Below are 26,791 nucleotides of genomic sequence, written 5' to 3' on the forward strand. Positions count from 1 at the left end.
ACCTGAAAGCAACTGGAACAAAGGACAGTAACTACCGGGGGTGTGAGTGATTGCTGGACCCAGGCTAAAAGGAGACTAATCTGTAAAAGGGAGCATCTGGAACTGGTGGGATTATCTGTATTCAGTTTGATTAGACAGAGATTTGTGTTTTTTATTTTATTTTGCTTGGTGACTGACTTTGTTCTGTCTGTTACTAATTGGAACCACTTAAACCCTACTTTCTGTATTTAATAAAATCACTTTTGACTTATTAATTAACCTGGAGTATGTGTTAATACTCTGGGGGGGAAACAGCTGTGCATCTCTCTCTGTCAGTGTTATAGAGGGGGAACAATTTATGAGTTTACCCAGCATAAGCTTTATACAGGGTAAAACGGATTCATTTGGGTTTAGACCCCATTGGGAGTTGGGCATCTGAGTGCTAAAGACAAGAACACTTCTGTGAGCTGCTTTCAGGTAAACCTGCAGCTGTCAGGGGACGTGGTTCACAGCTGGGTCTGGGTTTGCAGTAGGCTAGAGGGTCTGGCTCAAACCAGGCAGGGTGCTGGAGCCCTAAGCTGCCAGGGCAGGAAAGCAGGGGCAGAAGTGGTCTTGGCACATCGAGTGGCAGCTCCCAAGGGGGGGGGGGTCTGTGATCCAAACCGTCACAGAGGGGTTCCAGGGCTACTTGAGGGGGAGCGGTTACTGGACCAAGCATAGCCATGATGGCTTATATCTCCCGGATTTGGCCTGAGTGCAGTAGACAGTCTGGAAAATCTGATGGCCAGAATGTTTTCATGGATGTTCTGATCCACCAACACCCAAAAGCAGACAGACACGGCGAGGTATCTCAAAGCTGCTTTATTATAAAAGTGGAAGTTACAAATATTGGGGGTTGTGTAACAAAATCAGGAAGGGATCACCCCACTTGGGGAGCAGGGGATCCCCACAATCCAGCAGTAGTGAATACATGCCAGTCAGAGTCTCTAATGGGGAAGTACCCTGATTTTCCTGGCGGGGCTCCCCTCAGAGCAGTTTGACCTCAAAGCAGATGCAATTGATGCTCTGGCAGTCGGGGGGCTGGTAGGCACAGGCACAGTCGCAGAGGGGGCAGCAGCGAGGGAAAGGGGGGCAGGTGCTGAGCTCCCAGCCCTGCAGAAAGAGAGAAAAATGGGGCTGTTAACCTGCAGGTTGACTCGCTCCATGATATTAAAGAGTGGCTGTTATGTGGCAGGTAGCTGCAGGGTGATGGTAAGCAGTGGCTGATAGCCCACAGGACTACCCGCCACAAGATATTTAATGGGCATGTTAATCTGCAGGACTACGCTCCCAGGTTACTTACTAGAGAGTTGTAAACCCTCACTACCCACCACAGGGACATTTATCTACAGGACTACCTGCCCCAGAATATGTAATGGGGCCAGTACCCCAAAGGGTTTGGGGGTCACTCACCTGGCGTCGGGGACAGCAGGTGTCCAGGCAGCGGGTGAGGGAGGGAGGGGCACAGTTGCATGCCTCAGCACAGGCCAGGCAGCAGTGGGAGGGCCCCCCCAGCATCCCCTTCTCACACCAGCAACAGTCAGTGCAGAGTCCACGGGCCTGGGGGGAGGGAGGGTGAGAGATAGAAGGGCCAACTTGCCCCCTCCCCACAGCTGACCTGCCCAGTCCTGCTCTGACCCCCTAGGCCCACCTCACCTGTGACCCCCTGAATATCCCCCCCATATCCACCCTGCCTCCCCCTCCACCATATCCCTCCCCACTACAGACCCCTGCCCCCCATCTGTGCCCCCTTACCAGCAGGCAGTGGCGCAGCGCAAGGATGAGGAGCAGGAGGAGCAGGTAGGCGGCCACAGAGATGAAGACAATGGCTGGGAGGGGCAGGAGGAGGAAGCTGGAGGGGCTCGGTGTGGGGGTCTACAACAGGGAGAGAGCAGGTCAGAGAGCCTGGGGGGAGACACAGGGAGGGGGAGGCAGCGGGGGAGGGGAGACTTACAGCCATTCCTGGATTGAGGGAACCACCAGAGAGGCTGGGGTCTCTGCTCGCTCCTAGGGTGCCACATGGATGCCAGATCCCACATCTGAGACAGAAAGATAGACAGATCAGAGCCACCCCAGCAAGGACTCACTCCCCTAAGCTGCCCCACTGGACCTCACCCCCATCCCCAACCTACTGCCCCCACCAATCCACCCCAACCCCAACCCCAACCCCTGGGCAGGTCCCAGAGCAGCAGGTTGCTGCCCCCACCTACATGGTTCACTCTGAAACCTACTGACCACGGTTCAACCCAGAGCCGGCCCTCGGGGGCGGGGCTTCAGCGCCTGCGAGTGAAGCCCTGCTGGAGGCTGGGCCTCACCCTCATTAACATGCAAACTCTTGTACTGCAGGACAATGCAGTCATCTGCTTAATTGATATTAATGACCCTCAGGCCCATCCCATGATTGGTAGAGACCAGCTCCTCATGAATATTCATTGCCTGGGGCCCCACCGCCTTCATTAATAGTAACTAATGTGCATATTAGACTGTTTGCCCCGCCCTAATTGACATTCCAAATTATGCAAATTATTCAAAACACCCGCCCCTTATTAGTGAAGTCTCATGCATATTAGTTAGGCCACGATCGACTCCGTTAATATCATGAATATTGATTAGCACCAAACCAGCTCATGAATATTGATGAGTCCCCCGAACACGCCGCTCACCCGCTCGTCGCGGCTGCCCCGACACCCCGCCCTCCTCGCGCGCGTCCCTCTGTTGCCATAAGCGACGGCGCAGGCGGCCTGGCCTCGCCCCGCCCCGGCGGCGCTACGGGGCCACACGAGGAACTAAAGGGCCCTGAGGCGGGGGCTTCCGGAAGTGACGACACGAGGAGCCGCCTTTGCACCGGAAGTAAGTCCTGTAAATGGGAACCGGACATAGCCTCAGCCCGCCAGAGGCGAGCACGTGGGAAGGCCTCAGGCCATTGCAAGTGGCCGCAGAGACCCGTCACCCCCTTGGGCCTAGGCACGACAGCTCACTGGCTGGCTACTGGTAACCATAGAGACCATGGGGCGTGGCAATCACCCGCATGTCATGACTGGCCTGACTACGTGACACCTCCTTTGCTCTGATTGGCCAGTGGCTCCCAGCCCGAGGCATGAGGAGACAACGTGTAGTCCTTATTCGCCAATTGGCTGACCGCCCAGCCAATCAGGGATTGCGCATTCGGCCCTGAGATGAATCTTCTGATCTCCAAATGGATAAGAGCCCTCAGCCAATCAGGAACCAAGAGAGCCGGGGGTGGGGCGGCGGGGGTCTATTCCTTGGAGCGAGGGGTCGAGCCCAAAACATCCAGCCAATCAGAGACGGGGGGGGTACATTGACTACTCTCGGATTGGTCAATAGGGCCAACCAATCACAGTGCAGAATTTTCTCCCCCCACTCTCCAGGCCTATCCGGCTTTCCTCCACGCATGGCCCCGCCCTCGTTGGCCGGGCCCCGCCCCAGTACATGGCCCCCCGTTAATTACATCCCTGTGACTTGGAAATGTCGGCCATTCCTCCACGCCTCCAGTGCCCTTCGCCCACAGCCAACCAGAATCTCCCTTTCACCCCGTCTTCCTTCCACGCTGCCCAGCAACACGGCCGTTCCGCGGATCTCCATTGGCTCGCCGCCGCAGCCAATCAGAAGGCCCGGCGCGAACGCGGGCTCACTGGAATGCTCAGAACAGAACGACCGTTAACTGCTCCGCACCCCCGCGCCGGGCCCTTTGCAGCCCGCGCCAAAGGCACATGCACATTGGAGCTCCGGGCGCGCGCCCTTGCCGCCCGGCGGAGGAGCGCATGCGCACTGCAGGCGGCGGCGCGGGCAGGTGTCCCTTCAGACGGGAGAGTCACCCGGAGTCGCCTCATTGATTATTCATTAGGGGCGGGCTAATTACACGCACAATTATTCAGCCGAAAGACCCTTAATAGCTGGAAGTGGGCGGTGCCTCCTACGTGTAATTAGTATGCAGGAATTGATAATATGCAAATTAGGTCATTAGTAGCTTCGGCGCGTATGCAAATACGCTAATTAGCTAGTGTCCCAAATCTACGATGGAGACACATGCAAATTAGGCAGGGCAGGAGCGTGAGGTAATGAGATGCAGATTTCTGCACCAATTGCCCGCGACCTGTGTCGTGTATGCAAATACCTGCACATGGGGAGGGGCAGCGGGGGGCAAAGTCAGGAGCCAATGAGGGGCTGGGTGTTTAACGTATGCAAATATATGCAAATAGGATGGCGAGCAGGGGATAGAGGAGGGGCAGGGGTAGATCTGGGGGAGGAGGAGCATGGGGGGTAGCTGTGGGGGGCAGGGAGAGTTGGGGGGAGGAGGAGCATGGGAGGGGTAGTTGTGGGGGGCAGGGAGAGTTGTGGGGGAGGAGGAGCATGGGAGGGGTAGTTGTGGGGGCAGGGAGAGTTGTGGGGGAGGAGGAGCATGGGAGGGGTAGTTGGGGGCAGGGAGAGTTGTGGGGGGAGGAGGAGCATGGGAGGGGTAGTTGTGGGGGGCAGGGAGAGTTGTGGGGGAGGAGCAGCATGGGAGGGGTAGTTGGGGGCAGGGAGAGTTGTGGGGGGAGGAGGAGCATGGGAGGGGTAGTTGTGGGGGGCAGGGAGAGTTGTGGGGGAGGAGGAGCATGGGAGGGGTAGTTGTGGGGGGTAGGGAGAGTTGGGGGAGGAGGAGCATGGTAGAGGTAGTTGTGGGGGGCAGGGAGAGTTGGGGGAGGAGGAGCATGGTAGAGGTAGTTGTGGGGGGCAGGGAGAGTTGGGGGGGAGGAGGAGCATGGGAGGTTGTTGTGGGGGGCAGGGAGAGTTGGGGGAGGAGGAGCATGGGGGGTAGTTGTGGGGGGCAGGAGGAGGGGTAGCTGTGAGGCCAATGACAGACGTCCCTGCGCTCTGGGGGACCCCTGATATTTGGGAGGTCTCAGGGTGCGGAGGGGGGCTGGGAAGGGGGAATCCCCCAGCTGGGGTGCTAGAGCGTCCCCAGCGCCCCCTGTCTGACGGCTCTCAAATTCCTTCTCCTCCCAGATGGCCCTGATCTTCCTCTTCAGCTGCTGCTTCTTCCCCCTCTTCTTCCTCGCCCTGCGCTGGGCGCTGCGCCGCACCTGGGGCCCGGGCACGGACCAGCTGCAAGCCGTCTACGTGGCTGCCAAGTACGGACTCCTGGGCTCTCTCGGCGGCACTGGGAGGAGAGGGGGGCTGGGAGCCAGGACTCCTGGGTTCTCTCCCCGGCTCGTGCTGGAGAGGGGGCTCTCCCTCAGCCACAAGATGGTGCTGCTGGCTCAGAAGTCTCCGCTATACCCCAGAGGTGACTCCAGGGTCACTGGCTCAGCCGGCTTAGCACACGGGGAGAGGGGGGACACTCTGCCATCTGGGGGGGATTAGCCCTGAGCTGATTGCCCTGGTGCCCCAGGGAGAGGAAGGGGTTTAAATACTCACCCCCTCAAGCTGGGCCTTGACCTTGATCCCCACCTGCCTCTGCCTGTGCCAGCGGGATTATAGGATTAGACCAAAGTGGGGTGTGTGTGTGTTCATTCCCCTTCCCTGGCCCCCGACACCCCTGCCCCAGCCTGGCTATGACCGGGGGCCTGATCCCCCCAGCACCCCCTTTTAAAATCCTGGTTTCCGTTCAGTCCAGAGCAAGGCAGTTGAAACCAGTCTGGGCACAGCTGCACCAAGCTGATGCAGGATATTAGTTAGGGAAAGGACCAGTTCCCTAGCCGATGTAAATTAGTGTCACTCCAGGGGCATTTACCCCAGGATTCTCGAAAATTTAGTATGTGAGCCCCTGCTATCCCTGCCCTGGGCTCCCCTACCCCACATCTCAGCCAGTGCCCCCCAATCCTGACCCACAGCCCCCTGCTGTCCAAGCCCTGGACTCCCTCACCCACAGCTCTGCTGATGCCCCTCACATCCACCCCCTGCTGGCTGCACTCCCACTCCCTTTCCAGTCTCTCATTTTCCATTGGCATCCATCCTTTGCACCCCCTTTCCCATTCCCAATGCCCCTCTGACGGATCGCTGTGACCCCCCTTCCTGCCGCCCTCCATCCTCTGGCACAGGACACTCCGCTGCTGTCCCTTTAAGTCCCTCCACCCAGCGCCTGACAGCTGCTCCCCCCTCTCCTCCCATCCCCTCCTCTCCCTCCCCTCTCCCCCCCTTTCTCTCTGTCACAGCCGACCTCAGAGCTGCTGCCTGGATCCAAGCAGCCGCTGCCTGCCCCCCCCATCACCCCCACTACCATGTGCAGCCCCCAGGCCTGTCCCCCATCCAGCTACAGCAAGGTTGGATCCCAGCCCCACTGATTCCCCCCCAATTCCCCACCCCGGTCTGTGTGAGTCCTCCCCTTCCGCACCACACCAGAGATGTTTCACGCCTTGGTGGCTGGGGGCATCGTCTTCCCAGGGCTCTTCCTGCTGGCCAAGAACAGCCTCAAGCGGCTGCCCTGGCTGCAATGGGATGAGGCCGACGCTGTCATCATCTCAGCCAGGTACCCCAGGATGCAGTGAAGGAGTCAGGGACCGGGGGAGGGATGGAGGGAAGCAGTCAGGGACTGGAGGGGGGATACAGGATGGAGGGAAACAGGGACCGGAGGAGGGATACAGGATGGAGGGAAGCAGTCAGGGACCGGAGGAGGGATACAGGATGGAGGGAAGCAGTCAGGGACCGGAGGGGGATGCAGGATGGAGGGAAGCAGTCAGGGACCGGAGGGGGATGCAGGATGGAGGGAAGCAGTCAGGGACCGGAGGGGGATGCAGGATGGAGGGAAGCAGTCAGGGACCGGAGGGGGGATGCAGGATGGAGGGAAGCAGTCAGGGACTGGAGGGGGGATACAGGATGGAGGGAAACAGGGACCGGAGGAGGGATACAGGATGGAGGGAAGCAGTCAGGGACCGGAGGAGGGATACAGGATGGAGGGAAGCAGTCAGGGACCAGGGGAGGGATGCAGGGATGGAGGGAAGCAGTCAGGGACCGGAGGGGGGATGCAGGATGGAGGGAAGCAGTCAGGGACCGGAGGGGGGATGCAGGATGGAGGGAAGCAGTCAGGGACCGGAGGGGGATGCAGGATGGAGGGAAGCAGTCAGGGACCAGAGGGGGGATGCAGGATGGAGGGAATCAGTCAGGGACCGGAGGGGGGATGCAGGATGGAGGGAAGCAGTCAGGGATCGGGGGAGGGATGCAGGGAAGGAGTCAGGGATGGAGGAAGGAGATAGAGATAGAAGAGTGATAAAGGGAAAGAGGCACTGGCATGGCAGGGATGAGTGAAAGGCAGCAGAGAGATGGAGGGAAGGAGGCAGTGGCAGCAGAGGGATGGAGGGAAGGAGGCAGTGGCAGCGGAGGGATGGAAGAAGTGGAGTGATGGAGGGAAGGAAGCAGCAGGGGGATAGAAGGAAGGAGGCAGTGGCAGCGGAGGGATGGAAGGAAGGAGGGAGAGGAGGGATTGAGGGAATGAGGCAGTGGCAGCGGAGGGATGGAGGGAGGGAGGCAGCGGAGGGATGGAGGCAGTGGAGGGATGGAGGGATGGAAGCAGTGGAGGGAAGGAGGCAGTGGCAGCGGAGGGATGGAGAGATGAAAGCGGCAGAGGGATGGAGGGAAGGAGGCAGTGGCAGCGGAGGGATGGAAGCAGAGGAGGGATGGAGGGAAGGAGGAAGTGGCAGCGGAGGGATGGAAGTGCAGGAGGGATGGAGGGAAGGAGGCAGTGGCAGCGGAGGGATGGAGGGCAGAAGGCAGTGGCAGCGGAGGGATGGAGGGATGGATGCGGCGGAGGGATGGAGGGATGGAGGCAGTGGAAACGGAGGGATGGAGGGATGGAAGCGGCGCAGGGATGGAGGGAAGGAGGCAGTGGCAGCGGAGGGATGGAGGGAAGGAGGCAGCGGAGGGATGGAGGGAGGGAGGCAGTGGCAGCAAAGGGATGGAGGGAAGGAGGCAGTGGAGGGAGGGAGTGAAGGAGGCAGTGGCAGTGGAGGGAGGGAGGGCTGGAAGCGGCGGAGGGATGGAGGGAAGGAGGCAGTGGGAGTGGAGGGATGGAAGTAGTGGAGTGATGGAGGGAAGGAAGCAGCAGAGGGATAGAAGGAAGGAGGCAGTGGCAGCGGAGGGATGGAAGCGGTGAAGGGATAGAGGGAAGGAGGCAGAGGAGGGATGGAAGGATTGAGGCAGTGGCAGAGGAGGGATGGAGGAATGGAAGTGCGGAGGGATGGAGGGAAGGAGGCAGCGGAGGGATGGAGGGAAGGAGGCAGTGGCAGCGGAGGGATAGAGGGAAGGAGGCAGACAGAGGAGGGATGGAGGGAAGGAGGCAGTGGCAACGGAGGGATGGAGGGAAGGAGGCAGCGGAGGGATGGAGGGAAGGAGGCAGTGGCAGCGGAGGGATGGAAGTGGCGGAGGGATGGAGGGAAGGAGGCAGTGGCAGCGGAGGGATAGAGGGAAGGAGGCAGCGGAGGGATGGAGGGATGGAGGCAGTGGCAGCGGAAGGATGGAAGCGGCAGAGGGATGGAGGGAGGGAGGCAGTGGCAGTGTAGGGATAGAAGGGGTGGAGGGATGGTGGGATGGAGGCAGTGGCAGCGGAGGGATAGAGGGAAGGAGGCAGTGGCAGCAGAGGGATGGAAGTGGTGAAGGGATGGAGGGAAGGAGGCAAAGAAGGGATGGAAGGATTGAGGAAGTGGCAGAGGAGGGATGGAGGAATGGAAGCACGGAGGGATGGAGGGAAGGAGGCAGCGGAGGGATGGAGGGAAGGAGGCAGCGGAGGGATGGAGGGAAGGAGGTGGAAGCAGCGGAGGGATGGAGGGAAGGAGGCAGTGGCAGCGGAGGGAAGGAGGCAACGGAGGGATAGAGGGAAGGAGGCAGTGGCAGCGGAGGGATGGAAGCGGTGAAGGGATGGAGGGAAGGAGGCAGAGGAGGGATGAAAGGATTGAGGCAGTGGCAGAGGAGGGATGGAGGGATGGAAGCGCGGAGGGATGGAGGGAAGGAGGCAGCGGACGGATGGAGGGAAGGAGGCAGTGGCAGCGGGGGGATGGAAGGAAGGAGGCAGCGGAGGGATGGAGGGAAGGAGGCGGAAGCAGCGGAGGGAAGGAGGCAGTGGCAGCGGAGGAATGGAGGGAAGGAGGCAGCGGAGGGATGGAGGGAAGGAGGCAGTGGCAGCGGAGGGATGGAGGGAAGGAGGCAGCGGAGGGATGGAGGGAAGGAGGCAGTGGCAGCGGAGGGATGGAGGAAAGGAGGCAGCAGAGGGATGGAGGGAAGGAGGCAGTGGCAGCGGAGGGATAGAGGGAAGGAGGCAGACAGAGGAGGGATGGAGGAAAGGAGGCAGTGGCAACGGAGGGATGGAAGGAAGGAGGGAGAGGAGGGATTGAGGGACTGAGGCAGTGGAAGGATGGAGGGAAGGAGGCAGTGGCAGCGGAGGGATGGAGGGAAGGAGGCAGTGGAAGGATGGAGGGAAGGAGGCAGTGGCAGCGGAGGGATGAAGGGAAGGAGGCAGCAGAGGGATGGAGGGAACGAGGCAGTGGCAACGGAGGGATGGAGGGAAGGAGGCAGTGGAGGGAAGGAGGCAGTGGCAGCGGAGGGATAAAGGGAAGGAGGCAGTGGAGGGGTGGAGGGAACGAGGCAGTGGCAGCGGAGGGATGGAGGGAGGGAGGTAGCGGAGGGATGGAGGGAAGGAGGTAGCAGAGGGATGGAGGGAAGGAGGCAGTGGCAGTGGAGGGATGGAGAGAAGGAGGCAGTGGAGGGATGGAGGCAGCGGCGGAGGGATGGAGGGAGGGAGGCAGCGGAGGGATGGAGGCAGCGGAAGTGTGGAGGGAAGGAGGCAGCAGAAGGATGGAGGGTAGGAGGCAGTGGCAGCGGAGGGATGAGGGGAAGGAGGCAGCGGAGGGATGGAGGGAAGGAGGCGGAGGGATGGAGGGAAGGAGGGAGTGGCAGCGGAGGGATGGAGGGATTGAGGGAAGGAGGCAGTGGCAGCGGAGGGATGGAGGGATGGAAGAAAGGAGGCAGTGGAGGGATGGAGGGAAGGAAGCAGTGGCAGCGGGGGGATGGAGGGAAGGAGGCAGCGGAGGGATGGAGGGAAGGAGGCGGAAGCAGCGGAGGGATGGAGGGAAGGAGGCAGTGGCAGCAGAGGGATGGAGGGAAGGAGGCAGCGGAGGGATGGAGGGAAGGAGGCAGTGGCAGCGGAGGGATGAAGGGAAGGAGGCAGCGGAGGGATGGAGGAAAGGAGGCGGAGGCAGTGGAGGGAAGGAGGCAAGGAGGCAGCGGAGGGATGGAGGGAAGGAGGCAGTGGGAGCGGAGGGATGGAGGGAAGGAGGCAGTGGAGGGGTGGAGGGAACGAGGCAGTGGCAGCGGAGGGATGGAGGGAGGGAGGTAGCAGAGGGATGGAGGGAAGGAGGTAGCAGAGGGATGGAGGGAAGGAGGCAGTGGCAGTGGAGGGATGGAGAGAAGGAGGCAGTGGAGGGATGGAGGCAGCGGCGGAGGGATGGAGGGAGGGAGGCAGCGGAGGGATGGAGGCAGCGGAAGGATGGAGGGTAGGAGGCAGTGGCAGCGGAGGGATGAGGGGAAGGAGGCAGCGGAGGGATGGAGGGAACGAGGCAGCGGCAGCGGAGGGATGGAGGGAAGGAGGCAGCGGAGGGATGGAGGGAAGGAGGGAGTGGCAGCGGAGGGATGGAGGGATTGAGGGAAGGAGGCAGTGGCAGCGGAGGGATGGAGGGATGGAAGAAAGGAGGCAGTGGAGGGATGGAGGGAAGGAAGCAGTGGCAGCGGGGGGATGGAGGGAAGGAGGCAGCGGAGGGATGGAGGGAAGGAGGCGGAAGCAGCGGAGGGATGGAGGGAAGGAGGCAGTGGCAGCGGAGGGATGGAGGGAAGGAGGCAGCGGAGGGATGGAGGGAAGGAGGCAGTGGCAGCGGAGGGATGGAGGGAAGGAGGCAGCGGAGGGATGGAGGGAAGGAGGCAGTGGCAGCGGAGGGATAGAGGGAAGGAGGCAGACGGAGGAGGGATGGCGGGAAGGAGGCAGTGGCAGCGGAGGGATAGAGGGAAGTGGGCAGTGGCAGCGGAGGGATGGAAGGAAGGAGGGGGAGGAGGGATTGAGGGAATGAGGCATTGCCGTTGAGGGATGGAGGGAAGGAGGCAGCGGAGGGATGGAAGGATGGAGGCAGTGGCAGCGGAGTGATAGAGGGAAGGAGGCATTGGCAGCGGAAGCATGGAGGGAAGGAGGCAGCGGAAGGATGGAGGGATGGAGGCAGTGGCAGCAGAGGGATGGAGAGATGGAAGCGGCAGAGGGATGGAGGGAAGGAGGCAGTGGCAGCGGAGGGATGGCACCAGAGGAGGGATGGAGTGAAGGAGGAAGTGGCAGCGGAGGGATGGAAGTGCAGGAGGGATGGAGGGAAGGAGGCAGTGGTAGCTGAGGGATGGAGGGAAGGAGGCAGAGGAGGAATGGAGGGAAGGAGGCAGTGGACGGAGGGAGTGAAGGAGGCAGTGGCAGTGGAGGGATGGAAGTAGTGGAGTGATGGAGGGAAGGAACCAGCAGAGGGATAGAAGGAAGGAGGCAGTGGCAGCGGAGGGATGGAGGGAAGGAGGCAGTGGAGGGATGGAGGGAGGGAGGCAGCGGAGGGATGGAGGGAAGGAGGCAGTGGCAGCGGAGGGATGGAAGTAGCGGAGGGATGGAGGCAGTGGCAGTGGAGGGATGGAGGGATGGAAGCAGCAGAGGGATAGAAGGAAGGAGGCAGTGGCAGCGGAGGGATAGAGGGAAGGAGGGAGAGGAGGGATTGAGGGAGTGAGGCAGTGGCGGCGGAGGGATGGAGGGAAGGAGGCAGCGGAAGGATGGAGGGAAGGAGGCAGTGGCAGCGGAGGGATGAAGGGAAGGATGCAGCGGAGGGATGGAGGGAACGAGGCAGTGGCAGCAGAGGGATGGAGGGAAGGAGGGAGCGGCAGCGGAGGGATGGAGGGAAGGGGGCAGCAGAGGGATGGAGGGAAGGAGGCAGAGGAGGGATGGAGGGAAGGAGGAAGTGGCAGCGGAGGGATGGAGGGAAGGAGGCAGAGGAGGGATGGATGGAAGGAGGCAGTGGCAGCGCAGTGATGGAGGGATGGAAGTGGCAGGGGGATGAAGGGATGGAGGCAGTGGCAGCGGAGGGATGGAGGGATGGAGAGAAGGAGGCAGTGGTAGCGGAGGGACAGAGGGAAGGAGGCAGCGGAGGGAAGGAGGCAGGGGAGGGATGGAAGCAGTGGAGGGATGGAGGGAAGGAGGCAGCAGAGCGATGGAGGGAAGGAGGCAGTGGCAGCGGAGGGATGGAGGGAAGGAGGCAGCGGAGGGATGGAGGGAAGGAGGCAGTGGCAGTGGAGGGATGGAGGGAAGGAGGCAGCGGAGGGGTGGAGGGAAGGAGGCAGTGGCCGCAGAGGGATGGGGGGATGGAGGCAGTGGCCCCGGAGGGATGGAGGGAGGGAGGCAGCGGAGGGGTGGAGGGAAGGAGGCAGTGGCAGCAGAGGGATAGAAGGAAGGAGGCAGTGGCAGCAGAGGGATGGAGGGAAGGAGGCAGCGGAGGGATGCAGGGATGGAGGCAGTGGCGGCGGACGGATGGAGGGAAGGAGGCAGTGGCAGTGGAGGGATGGAAGTGGTGGAAGGATGGAGAGAGGGAGACAGTGGCAGCGGAGTGATGGAGGGAAGGAGGCAGCGGAGGGATGGAGGGAAGGAGGCAGTGGCAGTGGAGGGATGGAGGGAAGGAGGCAGCGGAGGGGTGGAGGGAAGGAGGCAGTGGCCGCAGAGGGATGGGGGGATGGAGGCAGTGGCCCCGGAGGGATGGAGGGAGGGAGGCAGCGGAGGGGTGGAGGGAAGGAGGCAGTGGCAGCAGAGGGATAGAAGGAAGGAGGCAGTGGCAGCAGAGGGATGGAGGGAAGGAGGCAGCGGAGGGATGCAGGGATGGAGGCAGTGGCGGCGGACGGATGGAGGGAAGGAGGCAGTGGCAGTGGAGGGATGGAAGTGGTGGAAGGATGGAGAGAGGGAGACAGTGGCAGCGGAGTGATGGAGGGATGGAAGCGGCGGGGGTGTGGAGGGAAGGAGGCAGGAGAGATGGAGGGATGGAGGCAGAGGAGGGATGGAGGGAAGGAGGCAGTGGGAGCGGAGGGATGGAGGGAAGGAGACAGTGGCAATGGAGGGATGGAGGGAAGGAGGCAGCGGAGGGATGGAGGGAAGGAGGTAGCAGAGGGATGGAGGGTAGGAGGCAGTTGCAGTGGCAGTGGAGGGATGGAGGGAAGGAGGCAGCGGAGTGATGGAGGCAGCGGCGGAGGGATGGAGGGAGGGAGGCAGCGGAAGGATGGAGGGTAGGAGGCGGAGGGAGCGGAGGGATGGAGGGAAGGAGGCAGCAGAGGGATGGAGGGAAGGAGGCAGTGGCAGCGGAGGGATGGAGGGATGGAAGAAAGGAGGCAGTGGAGGGATGGAGGGAAGGAAGCAGTGGCAGCGGGGGGATGGAGGGAAGGAGGCAGCGGAGGGATGGAGGGAAGGAGGAGGAAGCAGCGGAGGGATGGAGGGAAGGAGGCAGTGGCAGCAGAGGGATGGAGGGAAGGAGGCAGCGGAGGGATGGAGGGAAGGAGGCAGTGGCAGTGGAGGGATGAAGGGAAGGAGGCAGCGGAGGGATGGAGGTAGTGGCAGCGGAGGGATGGAGGGAAGGAGGCAGCGGAGGGATGGAGGGAAGGAGGCAGTGGCAGCGGAGGGATGAAGGGAAGGAGGCAGCAGAGGGATGGAGGTAGTGGCAGCGGAGGGATGGAGGGAATGAGGCAGCGGAGGGAAGGAGGGAAGGAGGCAGGGGAGGGATGGAGATAAGGAGGCGGAGGCAGTGGAGGGAAGGAGGCGGTGGCAGCGGAGGGTTGGAGAGATGGAGAGAAGGAGGCAGCGGAGGGATGGAGGGAAGGAGGCAGTGGCAGCGGAGGGATAGAGGGAAGGAGGCAGACGGAGGAGGGATGGAGGGAAGGAGGCAGTGGCAGCGGAGGGATGGAAGGAAGGAGGGGGAGGAGGGATTGAGGGAATGAGGCATTGCCGTTGAGGGATGGAGGGAAAGAAGCAGCGGAGGGATGGAGGGATGGAGGCAGTGGCAGCCGAGGGAAGAAGGCAGTGGCAGTGGAGGGATGGAAGTGGCGGAAGGATGGAGAGAGGGAGACAGTGGCAGCGGAGTGATGGAGGGATGGAAGCGGCGGGGGTGTGGAGGGAAGGAGGCAGGATGGATGGAGGGAGGGAGGCAGAGGAGGGATGGAGGGAAGGAGGCAGTGGCAGCGGAGGGATGGAGGGATGGAAGAAAGGAGGCAGTGGAGGGATGGAGGGAAGGAAGCAGTGGCAGCGGGGGGATGGAGGGAAGGAGGCAGCGGAGGGATGGAGGGAAGGAGGAGGAAGCAGCGGAGGGATGGAGGGAAGGAGGCAGTGGCAGCAGAGGGATGGAGGGAAGGAGGCAGCGGAGGGATGGAGGGAAGGAGGCAGTGGCAGCGGAGGGATGAAGGGAAGGAGGCAGCGGAGGGATGGAGGGAAGGAGGCAGCGGAGGGATGGAGGGAAGGAGGCAGTGGCAGCGGAGGGATGAAGGGAAGGAGGCAGCAGAGGGATGGAGGTAGTGGCAGCGGAGGGATGGAGGGAATGAGGCAGCGGAGGGAAGGAGGGAAGGAGGCAGGGGAGGGATGGAGATAAGGAGGCGGAGGCAGTGGAGGGAAGGAGGCCGTGGCAGCGGAGGGTTGGAGAGATGGAGAGAAGGAGGCAGCGGAGGGATGGAGGGAAGGAGGCAGTGGCAGCGGAGGGATAGAGGGAAGGAGGCAGACGGAGGAGGGATGGAGGGAAGGAGGCAGTGGCAGCGGAGGGATGGAAGGAAGGAGGGGGAGGAGGGATTGAGGGAATGAGGCATTGCCGTTGAGGGATGGAGGGAAAGAAGCAGCGGAGGGATGGAGGGATGGAGGCAGTGGCAGCCGAGGGAAGAAGGCAGTGGCAGTGGAGGGATGGAAGTGGCGGAAGGATGGAGAGAGGGAGACAGTGGCAGCGGAGTGATGGAGGGATGGAAGCGGCGGGGGTGTGGAGGGAAGGAGGCAGGATGGATGGAGGGAGGGAGGCAGAGGAGGGATGGAGGGAAGGAGGCAGTGTCAGCGGAGGGATGGATGGAAGGAGGCAGAGGAGGGATGGAGGGAAGGAGGCAGTGGCAGAGGAATGATGGATGGATGGAAGCGGCTGGGGGATGGAGGGAAGGAGGCAGCGGAGGGATGGAGGAAAGGAGGCAGTGGTAGAGGAGGGATGGAGGGAATGAGGCAGTGGCAGCAGAGGGATGGAGGGAGGGAGACAGCGGAAGGGTGGAGGGAAGGAGGCAGTGGCAGCGGAGGGATGGAGGAATGGAGGCAGCGGAGGGATGGAGGGAAGGAGGCAGTGGCAGCGGAGTGATAGAGGGAAGGAGGCAGAGGACGGATGGAGGGAAGGAGGCAGTGGCAGCGGAGGGAAGGAGGCAGCGGCAGCGGAGGGATGGAGGGAAGGAGGCAGCAGATCGATGGAGTGAAGGAGGCAGTGGCAGCGGAGTGAAGGAGGCAGCGGAGGGATGGAGGGAAGGAGGCAGTGGCAGCGGAGGGATGGAGGGAAGGAGGCAGAGGAGGGATGGAGGGAAGGAGGCAGTGGCAGCGGAGGGATGGAGGGAAGGAGGCAGCGGAGGGATGGAGGCAGTGGCAGCGGAGGGATGGAGGAAAGGAGGCAGCGGAGGGATGGAGGCAGTGGCAGCGGAGGGTTGGAGGGAAGAAGGCAGCGGAGGGATGGATGGAAGGAGGCAGTGGCAGTGGAGGGATAGAGGGAAGGAGGCAATGGAGAGATGTAGGGAAGGAGGCAGTGGCAGCGGAGCAATGGATGGAAGGAGGCAGCGGAGGGATGGAGGGAAGGAGGCAGTGGCAGCGGAGGGAAGGAGGCAGTGGCAGCTGAGCGATGGATGGAAGGAGGTAGCTTAGGGATGGATGGAAGTAGGCAGTGGAGGGAAGGAGGCAGTGGCAGCGGAGGGATGGAGGGAAGGAGGCAGCGGAGGGGTGTAGGGAAGGAGGCAGTGGCAGCGGAGGGATGGAGGGATGGAGGGAAAGGGGCAGGAGTGATGGAGGGAAGGAGGCAGTGGCAGCGGAGGGATGGAGGGAAGGAGGCTGGAAGGAAGGAGGGAGTGGCAGCAGAGGGATGGAGGGAAGGAAGCAGCGGAGGGATGGAGGGAATGAGGCAGTGGCAGCGCAGTGATGGAGGGATGGAAGCGGCGGGGGGATGGAAGGATGGAGGCAAGTAGGCAGTGGAGGGATGGAGGGAAGGAGGCAGTGGCAGTGGAGGGATGGAGGGAAGGAGGCAGCGGAGGGATGGAGGGAAGGAGGCAGTGGCAGCGGAGGGATGGAGGGAAGGAGGCAGAGGAGGGAGGGAGGGAGGGAGTCAGTGGTAGCGGAGGGAAGGAGGCAGAGGAGGATGGAGGGAAAGAGGTAGTGGCAGCGGAGAGATGGAGGGAAGGAGGCAGTGGCAGTGGATGGATGGAAGTGGCAGAAGGATGGAGAGTGGGAGACAGTGGCAGCGGAGTGATGGAGGGATGGAGGGAAGTAGGCAGTGGCAGCGGAGGGATGGAGGGAAGGAGGCAGAGGAGGGTTGGAGGGAAGGAGGCAGTGACAGCGGAGGGATGGAAGCGGCGGAAGGATGGAGAGATGGAGAGAGTGGCAGCGGACTGATGGAGGGATGGAAGCGGGGGGATGGAGGGAAGGAGCAGTGGCAGCGGAGGGATGGAGGGAAGGGAGGCAGTGGCAGCGGAGGGAAGGAAGCAGCGGAGGGATGGAGGCAGTGGCAGCGGAGGGATGCAGGGAAGGAGGCAGTGGCAGCGGAGGGATGGAGGGAAGGAGGCAGAGGAGGGATGGAGGGAAGGAGGCAGCGGAGGGATGGAGGCAGTGGCAGCGGAGGGTTGGAGGGAAGGAGGCAGCGGAGGCAGTGATGGAGGGATGGAAGTGGCAGGGGGATGAAGGGATGGAGGCAGGAGGGATGGAGGGAAGGAGGCAGTGGCAGCGGAGGGATGGAGGGAAGGAGGCAGCGGAGGGATGGAGATAAGGAGGCAGTGGCAGCGGAGGGATGGAGGGAAGGAGGTAGAGGAGGGAAGGAGGCAGCGGAGGGAAGGAGGCAGTGGCAGCGGAGGGATGGAGGGAAGGAGGTAGCTTAGGGATGGAGGGAAGTAGGCAGTGGCAGCGGAGCGATGGATGGAAGGGGGCAGCAGAGGGATAGAAGGAAGGAGGCAGTGGCAGCGGAGGGATGGAGGGAAGGAGGCAGCGGAGGGGTGTAGGGAAGGAGGCAGTGGCAGCGGAGGGATGGAAGTGGCGGAAGGATGGAGAGAGGGAGACAGTGGCAGCGGAGTGATGGAGGGATGGAAGCGGCGGTGGGATGGAGGGAAGGAGTCAGCGGAGGGATGGAGGGAAGGAGGCAGTGGCAGTGGAGGGATGGAGGCAGTGGAGGGATGGAGGCAGCGGCGGAGGGATGGAGGGAGGGAGGCAGTGGTGGCGGACGGATGGAGGGATGGAAGCGGCGGGGGGATGGAGGGAAGGATGCAGGAGGGATGGAGGGAAGGAGGCAGTGGCAGTGGAGGGATGGAAGTGGCGGAAGGATGGAGAGAGGGAGACAGTGGCAGCGGAGTGATGGAGGGATGGAAGCGGCGGGGGGATGGAGGGAAGGATGCAGGAGGGATGGAGGGAAGGAGGCAGTGGCAGCAGAGGGATGGAGGGAAGGACCAGCGGATAGATGGAGGGAAGGAGGCAGTGGCAGCGGAGGGATGCAGAGAAGGAGGCAGAGGAGGGATGGAGGAAAGGGGGCAGTGGCAGCGGAGGGATGGAGGGAAGGAGGCAGAGGAGGGATGGAGGGAAGGAGGCAGTGGCAGCGGAGGGAAAGAGGTAGTGGCAGCGGAGAGATGGAGGGAAGGAGGCAGTGGCAGTGGACGGATGGAAGTGGCGGAAGGATGGAGAGTGGGAGACAGTGGCAGCGGAGTGATGGAGGGATTGAAGCGGCGGTGGGATGGAGGGAAGGAGGCAGAGGAGGGATGGAGGGAAGGAGGCAGCGGAGGGATTGAGGGAAGGAGGCAGTGGCAGCGGAGGGAAGGAAGCAGCGGAGGGATGGAGGGAAGGAGGCAGTGGCAGCGGAGGGATGGAGGGAAGGAGGCGGAGGAGGGATGGAGGGAAGGAGGCAGCGGAGGGATGGAGGGAAGGAGGCAGAGGAGGGATGGAGGGAAGGAGGCAGTGGCAGCGGAGGGAAGGAAGCAGCGGAGGGATGGAGGGAAGGAGGCAGTGGCAGCGGAGGGATGGAGGGAAGGAGGCTGCGGAGGGATGGAGGGAAGGAGGCAGTGGCAGTGGAGGGATGGAGGGAAGGAGGCGGAGGAGGGATGGAGGGAAGGAGGCAGTGGCAGCGGAGGGAAGGAGGCGGAGGAGGGATGGAGGGGAGGAGGCAGTGGCAGTGGAGGGAAGGAGGCAGCGGAGGGATGGAGGGAAGGAGGCAGTGGCAGCGGAGGGAAGGAGGCAGCGGAGGGATGGAGGGAAGGAGGGAAGGAGGCAGAGGAGTGATGGAGGGAAGGAGGTGGAGGAGGGATGGAGGGAAGGAGGCAGTGGCAGCGGAGGGATGGAGGGAAGGAGGCAGTGGCTGCGGAGGGATGGAGGGAAGGAGGCAGCGGAGGGATGGAGGGAAGGAGGCAGTGGCAGAGGAGGGATGGAGGGAAGGAGGCAGCGGAGGGATGGAGGGAAGGAGGCAGTGGCAGCGGAGGGAAGGAGGCAGCGGAGGGATGGAGGGAAGGAGGCAGCGGAGGGATGGAGGGAAGGAGGCGGAGGAGGGATGGAGGGAAGGAGGCAGTGGCAGCGGAGGGAAGGAGGCGGAGGAGGGATGGAGGGAAGGAGGCGGAGGAGGGATGGAGGGAAGGAGGCAGTGGCAGCGGAGGGAAGGAGGCAGCAGAGGGATGGAGGGAAGGAGGCGGAAGAGGGATGGAGGGAAGGAGGCAGAGGAGGGATGGAGGGAAGGAGGTGGAGGAGGGATGGAGGGAAGGAGGCAGTGGCAGCGGAGGAAGGCAGCCATGCACTTGCTCGCGAGGCAGAGGCTGACGGGGGCCGTTTGCCAGGCCCAGGCAGGGGGCGGGGGACAGTGGGGTGTCCGTGCTGGCTGTTGAGCCAGGGAGGGGGGTGGGACCGGCGAGGCCGGGGTGCAGCCTGCCCTGGGGGGGCCCTGCACATCCCAGTGGGGGAGGGGCGTGCCGGAGGAGGGCAGCGGGCAGCTAGTGGAGGGGTTGGGGGGCGGTGCTGGGGAGTTGGCTGCTCAGGACAAGGGGGGCTACAGGCCGCAGAGGGGTGACCTGCGATGCCTTGGGCCTGGAGCCCTGTGTGGGGAGGGGCCCCCAGAGACTGGGATCCCCCTGAGGGAGGGGCCCCCGGAAGCTGGGATTCCCGTGGGTGAGAGGGCCCCCTGGAGGCTGGGATCCCCCCGTCTCTTCTCCCAGCAGCACACCAGAGGGGATTTCAGTGCAGTGACTTGGGACACCAGCTGGGCCACGTGCTCACGCTCACGCGCCCCACACATTCCGGAGCAGCCCGGCGCCTCGGCCCCTCTGCGCCCCACACATTGCGGAGCAGCCCGGCGCCTCGGCCCCTCTGCGCCCCACACATTCCGGAGCAGCCCGGCGCCTCGGCCCCTCTGCGCCCCACACATTGCGGAGCAGCCCGGCGCCTCGGCCCCTCTGCGCCCCACACATTCCGGAGCAGCCCGGCGCCTCGGCCCCTCTGCGCCCCACACATTCCGGAGCAGCCCGGCGCCTCGGCCCCTCTGCGCCCCACACATTCCGGAGCAGCCCGGCCCTCGGCCCCTCTGCGCCCCACACATTCCGGAGCAGCCCGGCGCCTCGGCCCCTCTGCGCCCCACACATTCCGGAGCAGCCCGGCCCCTCGGCCCCTCTGCGCCCCACACATTCCGGAGCAGCCCGGCGCCTCGGCCCCTCTGCGCCCCACACATTCCGGAGCAGCCCGGCGCCTCGGCCCCTCTGCGCCCCACACATTCCGGAGCAGCCCGGCGCCTCGGCCCCTCTGCGCCCCACACATTCCGGAGCAGCCCGGCCCCTCGGCCCCTCTGCGCCCCACACATTCCGGAGCAGCCCGGCGCCTCGGCCCCTCTGCGCCCCACACATTCCGGAGCAGCCCGGCGCCTCGGCCCCTCTGCGCCCCACACATTCCGGAGCAGCCCGGCGCCTCGGCCCCTCTGCGCCCCACACATTCCGGAGCAGCCCGGCGCCTCGGCCCCTCTGCGCCCCACACATTCCGGAGCAGCCCGGCGCCTCGGCCCCTCTGCGCCCCACACATTCCGGAGCAGCCCGGCGCCTCGGCCCCTCTGCGCCCCACACATTCCGGAGCAGCCCGGCCCCTCGGCCCCTCTGCGCCCCACACATTCCGGAGCAGCCCGGCGCCTCGGCCCCTCTGCGCCCCACACATTGCGGAGCAGCCCGGCGCCTCGGCCCCTCTGCGCCCCACACATTCCGGAGCAGCCCGGCGCCTCGGCCCCTCTGCGCCCCACACATTCCGGAGCAGCCCGGCGCCTCGGCCCCTCTGCGCCCCACACATTCCGGAGCAGCCCGGCCCCTCGGCCCCTCTGCGCCCCACACATTCCGGAGCAGCCCGGCGCCTCGGCCCCTCTGCGCCCCACACATTCCGGAGCAGCCCGGCCCCTCGGCCCCTCTGCGCCCCACACATTCCGGAGCAGCCCGGCGCCTCGGCCCCTCTGCGCCCCACACATTCCGGAGCAGCCCGGCGCCTCGGCCCCTCTGCGCCCCACACATTCCGGAGCAGCCCGGCGCCTCGGCCCCTCTGCGCCCCACACATTCCGGAGCAGCCCGGCGCCTCGGCCCCTCTGCGCCCCACACATTCCGGAGCAGCCCAGCCACTCCCTTTAACCTACGTCCCTCCCCTGCAGGCTGGTCTCCTCTGTCCAGGCCGTCATGGCCTCCACCGCCGGATACATCGTGTTCAGCTCCTGCCAGCACGTTCTCGACGACCAGTGAGTGTGGCCCCCGGCCGGGCCCCCGTTCTCCCTCCCCCCAGCTGGGCCCCTGCTTTCTGCCCCCCAGCCAGGCCCCTGTTCCCCCTCCCCCGGCCGGGCCCCTGTTCCCCCTCCCCCGGCCGGGCCCCTGTTCCCCCTCCCCCGGCCTGGACCACTCCCCGCCCAGCCAGGCCCCTGCTTCCTGCCTCTGGCCAGGCCCCTGCCACCCCCCAGCCTGGCCCAGTCTTCCCATCCTCCCCCAAGCCTGAACCACGCCTTCCGCCAGATCCGGCCTGCTCTCCCCCAGGCCTAGCCCACTCCCCCCATTGGACTGGCTCACTCCCCGCCCCGCCCCGCTTCCCCTGGGCAGCCTGGCAGCAGGGCAGAGCGCGGGCACTGCCCTTCCCAGGCCAGGTCCTGCCCCCTCCAATGCCGCCCCCCTGCCTGCAGAGGCCTGAGGAGATGGGCTGGGAGTGACAGGGCCATGCTTGAACCTGGGACGGCTGGGGAGGGACCTGCTGCAGCCTTGACCTCCCGCCACCAGGGGTGCTGTGAGGAGGGGTTGGGGCACTGGTTGTGGGGGGAGCTCCTGGCTGCTCCAGCCCAGCCTTGCCCGGCCGGGGGGTGCTGTGGGGAGCCAGGCTGTGAGGGGAGGGGGAGCCAGGCTGTGGGGGGAGGTCTCCTGGCCTCGCCCGGCCGGGGGGTGCTGTGGGGAGCCAGGCCGTGAGGGGAGGGGGAGCCAGGCTGTGGGGGGGGGCGCTGTGGGGAGCCAGGCCATGGGGGGAGGGGAAGCCAGGCCTTGGGGGGAGGTCTCCCAGACTCGCCCGGTGGGGGCGCTGTGGGGAGCCAGGCCTTGGGGAGAGGTCTCCTGACCTCGCCCGGGGGGGGGCTCTGTGGGGAGCCAGGCCGTGGGGGGAGGGGGAGCCAGGCCCTGAGGGGAGGTCTCCCGGCCTCGCCCAGGGGGGCACTGTGGGGAGCTAGGCTGGGGTCTCCCCTGTCTCTGGTGCTGAAGGGCCGGTGGCTGGTTTGGGCAGGACAGTGGACAGGGCCCTTTCTACGGGCTCCGGCCGGGCGGGGGAGGGCTGGAGCCAGGACTCCTTGGTTCTGTTCCCAACTCCTCTCTGGGGAGCAGAGCGGGCAGGCCGGGCACCGCCCCCTCCTGGCGCTGGGCAGCAGAATGCACAGGAGGCTCCAGCCCACTGCCACCTGCACCATCCCCCCCACCGCTGAGCCGGAATTAGCCCCGCCCGCTCCTGGCAGCACAGATGGGGCCAGCGAGCTAATCCCCTCGGCCTGACCTGGGAGCTAGGACAGCTGGGGAGGGGCCAGGGGCTGGGAGTGAGGACTCCTGGGTTCTCCTGGCCCGGGGAGGGTATGGGGACTGGGAGCCAGGACTCCTGGGTTCTCCTGGCCCGGGGAGGGGGCAGGGGCTGGGAGCCAGGACTCCTGGATTCTCCTGGCCCGGGGAGGGGGCAGGGGCTGGGAGCCAGGACTCCTGGGTTCTCCTGGCCCGGGGAGGGGGCAGGGGCTGGGAACCAGGACTCCTGGATTCTCCTGGCCCGGGGAGGGGATGAGGGCTGGGAGCCAGGACTCCTGGGTTCTCCTGGCCTGGGGAGGGGATGGGGGCTGGGAGCCAGGACTCCTGGGTTCTCCTGGCCCGGGGAGGGGCTGGGGGCTGGGAGCCAGGACTCCTGGGTTCTTCTTCGAGTGATTGCTCATATCCATTCCAGGTAGGTGTGCGCGCCGCGCGTGCACGTTCGTCAGAAGATTTTTACCCTAGCAACTCCGGTGGGTCGGCAGGTTGCCCCCTGGAGTGGCGCCGCTGTAGCGCCTGATATGTACCCCTTCCTGCCCGTCCGCTCCTCAGTTCCTTCTTACCGCCGTGTCTGTCGTTGGAACTGTGGAGTGCGGCTTAGCTGACCTCCACGTCCCTAGCTCTCCTTGTTCATTTGTTGTATGTAGTTATTGTTAGTGTATAGAGTACTTAGTTCTTAGCTGTCAATTAGTTTTTGTATATATAGTTTAGCGGGTTCGGGCTCTAGCCCTTCCCTGCACCCGGTGCCTGGGCTCATGCCCGGGTCGCCGGGATTCAAGCCGTGCTCGGCCTGCAAAAAGCCAGTGCCCACGAGCGAGCCCCATGACGCCTGCCTAAAGTGCCTTGGGGAATCGCACATATCCGAGAAGTGCCGCATTTGTAAGGCTTTCAAGCCGCGGACCAAGAAGGAGAGAGACCATCGGCTGAAGACTCTCCTCATGGAGGCAGCTCTCAACCTTCCTTCTTCAGCACCGAGTGCCGACACCGCGCCTGCACTGGACCGCGCCGGCACCGCGAAGACGCCTCGGCACCGGCCTTCCCCGGTGCCGGGTCCTGACAGAAGAACATCAGCGGCTTCCACTCCTGCGACGCAGACTCATGCAGACCGCCTAGCACCGACTCCTGCTGCGGCCCCGATGCCAGTAATATCGTCGACTCCGGGCCCGAGAGGTCCGTCGAGTTTGGTCTTGGTGAGCTCCCAGGTGAGACCCGTGGTAGAGCTGACGGTCCCATCTACACCAGAGACATTCTCGTCAGCCAGGGACCGGATCGCGATGACCGAGTCTGCTCTGTCTCAACTCCTGGCACTGCCAGTGCGGGTTCTTCAATCTAGAGGCAAACTGGCAGCCATGAGGCCTCCGTCCCGGGAATCGACGAGCTGGCACCGATCTCCATCTAGATCCCGGCTCCACTCCAGGTCCCATGGAAGATCTCGGTCGAGGCGCTGCTCACAGTCCCGGCACCGCTCACCACGGCGGTACCGGTCGTACTCGCGGCGCAGATCCACCTCCCGGTACTCTCGGCACCGTTCCGGTTCTAGTCACCACTATCGGCACCGAGACTCCCGCAGCCGCTCGCGCCGTCGGCATTCCCGATTGACCTCCTGGCACCGAGCTGGTGGCAGGTCCCGATCGTGGTCTCGGCACTGTTATGACTCCCAGTACCGGTCTCCGGCACCGAGAAGGTCTCCACCAACGGGGGCAAGGGGCCCGTACCAACCTCGATCGGCCCCCCCCGGCTGTCTCGTCAGCCGTCTGTGTCCTCCCAGGGGGATAGTCTATATGCACCGGACATGGATGTTCTGGCCACGTTGTTCCACGAACCCCAACCCCAAGAGCATGGACCGCAGCAGTGGGGGTTCTGGACACCTTGGGCGTACCATCAAGCCCAAGGCCTTCAGCCGGGTCCCCCGCGCTCCAATGTCTCGGAGCACAGGGTCCCTGAGGCCACGATTTCCCGTCCTCCTCCTTCTACCGCGGAGGAAAGCTTGTCCCAGCCTCAAGACCCTGAACCCCCTGCGGAGTCGGACGCAGTCCTTCAGGCAGAGCCCTCCGCAGACCCACTCCTCCGGGGTCTCTCCTCGTCATTGTCTCCGGACGAGGCTGTGGCTGGGACATCATCTACCAGCCCGCCTCCACTTGACCTTAGGGCGCACCAGGACCTCCTCAGGCGTGTTGCACAGAACGTGAACCTGCAGGCCGAGAAGGTCTCGGAGATACAAGATCCAGTGGTGGACTTATTGTCAGCAGATACCCCTGTATGTCCACCCTTCCCCTTGTTCCCTCGTCGTCCAGTCTGTGAACGAGAGGGAGCGACATGGTCAGCAGGCACCAGCCCCAAAGTCCAAGGAGGTGAGACGCATGGACTTACTCGGCCGCAAGGTCTGCTCTGTGGGGGCCCTCCAGCTCCGCGTCTCTAATCAGCAGGCCCTCCTTAGCCGCTACAATTATAACACCTGGATCGCAGCGGACAAATTTAAAGAGCTGCTCCCTCAGGACGCACGTCAGGAGTTCTCGGCGATCCTGGATGAGGGCAAGAAGGTCGCGAGAACTTTCCTGCAGGCTGCCCTAGATGCTGCGGACTCAGCCGCGCATACTCTGGCATCTGGCATTTCTATGCGCCGTATCTCCTGGTTGCAGGTCTCCGGCTTTCCCCCGGAACTCCAATATACCATCCAAGACCTCCCATTCGAGGACCAAGGCCTGTTCTCTGACAAGACTGACCCTAGGCTACAATGCCTAAAAGACAATAGGGTCATTATGCGCTCCTTGGGGATGCATACACCTGTAACCCAGCGCAGACCCTTCCGGCCACAGCAGCAACGCCGGCCCTTCCCCCAACCCCGGCAGAGGCAGGACTTCGCCAGGCGGCGAGGCAGGAATGGTCGCCGCAGACAGTCCGGCAACCAAGGGGGCCAGAACCAGAACCCCTCCAAGCCTTCTTCTGGGCCCAAACCTTCCTTTTGAAGGTGCACCCGAGGATGTTGTACCAGTTTCGTTAATGGATCCATCCCCTCCTTTTTCCAACCGTCTTTCCCTTTTCCTCCCTGCATGGTCCCAGCTAACATCGGACCGCTGGGTCTTACGCATGGTGGAATCTGGATACCGCCTGCAATTTGCTTTAACTCCTCCCTCCCACCCCTCTCTCTCGTCCCTCTTCAGGGACCCCTCTCACGAGCAACTCCTTCTACAGGAAGTACGAGCGCTCCTCGCAAAGGAGCCATAGAGGAGGTTCCCGAGTTTGAGCGGGGCAAGGGGTTTTATTCCCGATACTTTCTCTAATCTCCAAGGCCAAGGGAGGTCTCAGACCTATTCTCGATCTGAGGGAACTCAACAGATACCTACTAAAGTTAAAGTTCCGTATGGTATCCCTGGGGACCATTATCCCATCCCTGGATCCTGGAGACTGGTATGCCGCCCTCGACATGCAAGATGCCTACTTCCATATAGCCATCTTCCCACTCCACAGGAGATTCCTCCGGTTTGTGGTCAACTGGCAACATTTCCAATTTGCGGTCCTCCCGTTCGGCCTATCTACAGCCCCAAGAGTGTTCACCAAGTGCCTGGCTGTAGTCGTCGCCCACCTTTGCCGCAGTCGTATTCACATATTCCCCTACTGGAGGACTGGCTTATCCGGGGAACTTCTGAGGCGCAAGTCCTCAGGCACATCCGCATGGTCACGAACCTGTTCGTAAGCCTAGACCTACTGATCAATGTGGAGAAATCAACGCTAATCCCCACACAGCGGATAGAGTTTATCGGCGCCACCCTGGACTCCACCCTTGCCACAGCCTCTCTGCCTCCCTCACGGTTCCAAACTTTGGCAGCCATCATACGGAGACTGCAAGCAGCGCCCCTAACTCGGAGCGCACCTGCCTTACCCTCCTGGGCCACATGGCAGCCTGCACGTTTGTAACAAACTATGCAAGGCTCCGCCTAAGACCCCTCCAGTCCTGGATCAACGCCCAATACCGTCCGGCCAGAGATCCAATTGACATGATTGTCACAATTCCGCAAGGCGTCTTGGACTCCCTTCAGTGGTGGCTGGACCCTGCCGTGGTGTGTGCGAGGCTCCCGTTCCATCCACCCCAACCCTCGGTGTCCCTGACAACAGACGCCTCCTCCCTGGGTTGGGGGGCTCACCTCGGGCTCCTGCAAACACAAGGCCTGTGGTCACCTCGCAAACTAGCCCTCCACATCAATGTCCGGGAGTTGAGAGCAGTCCGCCTTGCTTGTCAAGCGTTCCATCACCATCTGCAGGGCCGTTGTGTCTCCGTGCTCACCGACAACACGACGACCATGTATTATATAAACAAGCAGGGCGGCACGAGATCCTCCCCCATGTGTCAAGAGACCTTACGACTTTGGGACTTCTGTATAGCCCATTCCATTCACCTCATCGCGGCCTTTCTCCCGGGGGTGCGGAACACGCTGGCGGATCATCTCAGCAGGTCCCTTCGCCTGGATATTGCTCTTTCGCTCTTCCGGAGGTGGGGGTTTCCCCCAATGGA

The 26,791-nt window shown here is 63.6% G+C and overlaps 1 protein-coding gene across 2 annotated transcripts; it reads right to left on the bottom strand.

Moving 5' to 3' along the window:
* Window positions 1-824: 824 nt before the first annotated feature.
* Window positions 825-20,964, bottom strand: LOC115639931 (uncharaterized LOC112694756 homolog). Of its 2 annotated transcripts, XM_030542852.1 has the most exons (6): window positions 3,492-3,542; window positions 2,682-2,875; window positions 1,973-2,057; window positions 1,774-1,893; window positions 1,432-1,578; window positions 825-1,131 (listed from the first exon to the last, which is right to left on the bottom strand). In XM_030542852.1, the coding sequence occupies exons 1-6, from the start codon at window positions 3,513-3,515 to the stop codon at window positions 1,006-1,008; spliced, it is 696 nt and encodes a 231-aa protein (XP_030398712.1). In that variant the 5' UTR covers window positions 3,516-3,542; the 3' UTR covers window positions 825-1,005. The 2 variants fall into 2 exon arrangements, with proteins under 2 accessions (XP_030398712.1, XP_030398713.1); XM_030542853.1 differs by lacking the exons at window positions 2,682-2,875; window positions 3,492-3,542 and adding an exon at window positions 20,890-20,964.
* Window positions 20,965-26,791: the final 5,827 nt, after the last annotated feature.

This window comes from Gopherus evgoodei, unplaced genomic scaffold (genome assembly GCF_007399415.2).
Source record: "Gopherus evgoodei ecotype Sinaloan lineage unplaced genomic scaffold, rGopEvg1_v1.p scaffold_153_arrow_ctg1, whole genome shotgun sequence".
Lineage (NCBI taxonomy): Eukaryota > Metazoa > Chordata > Testudines > Testudinidae > Gopherus > Gopherus evgoodei.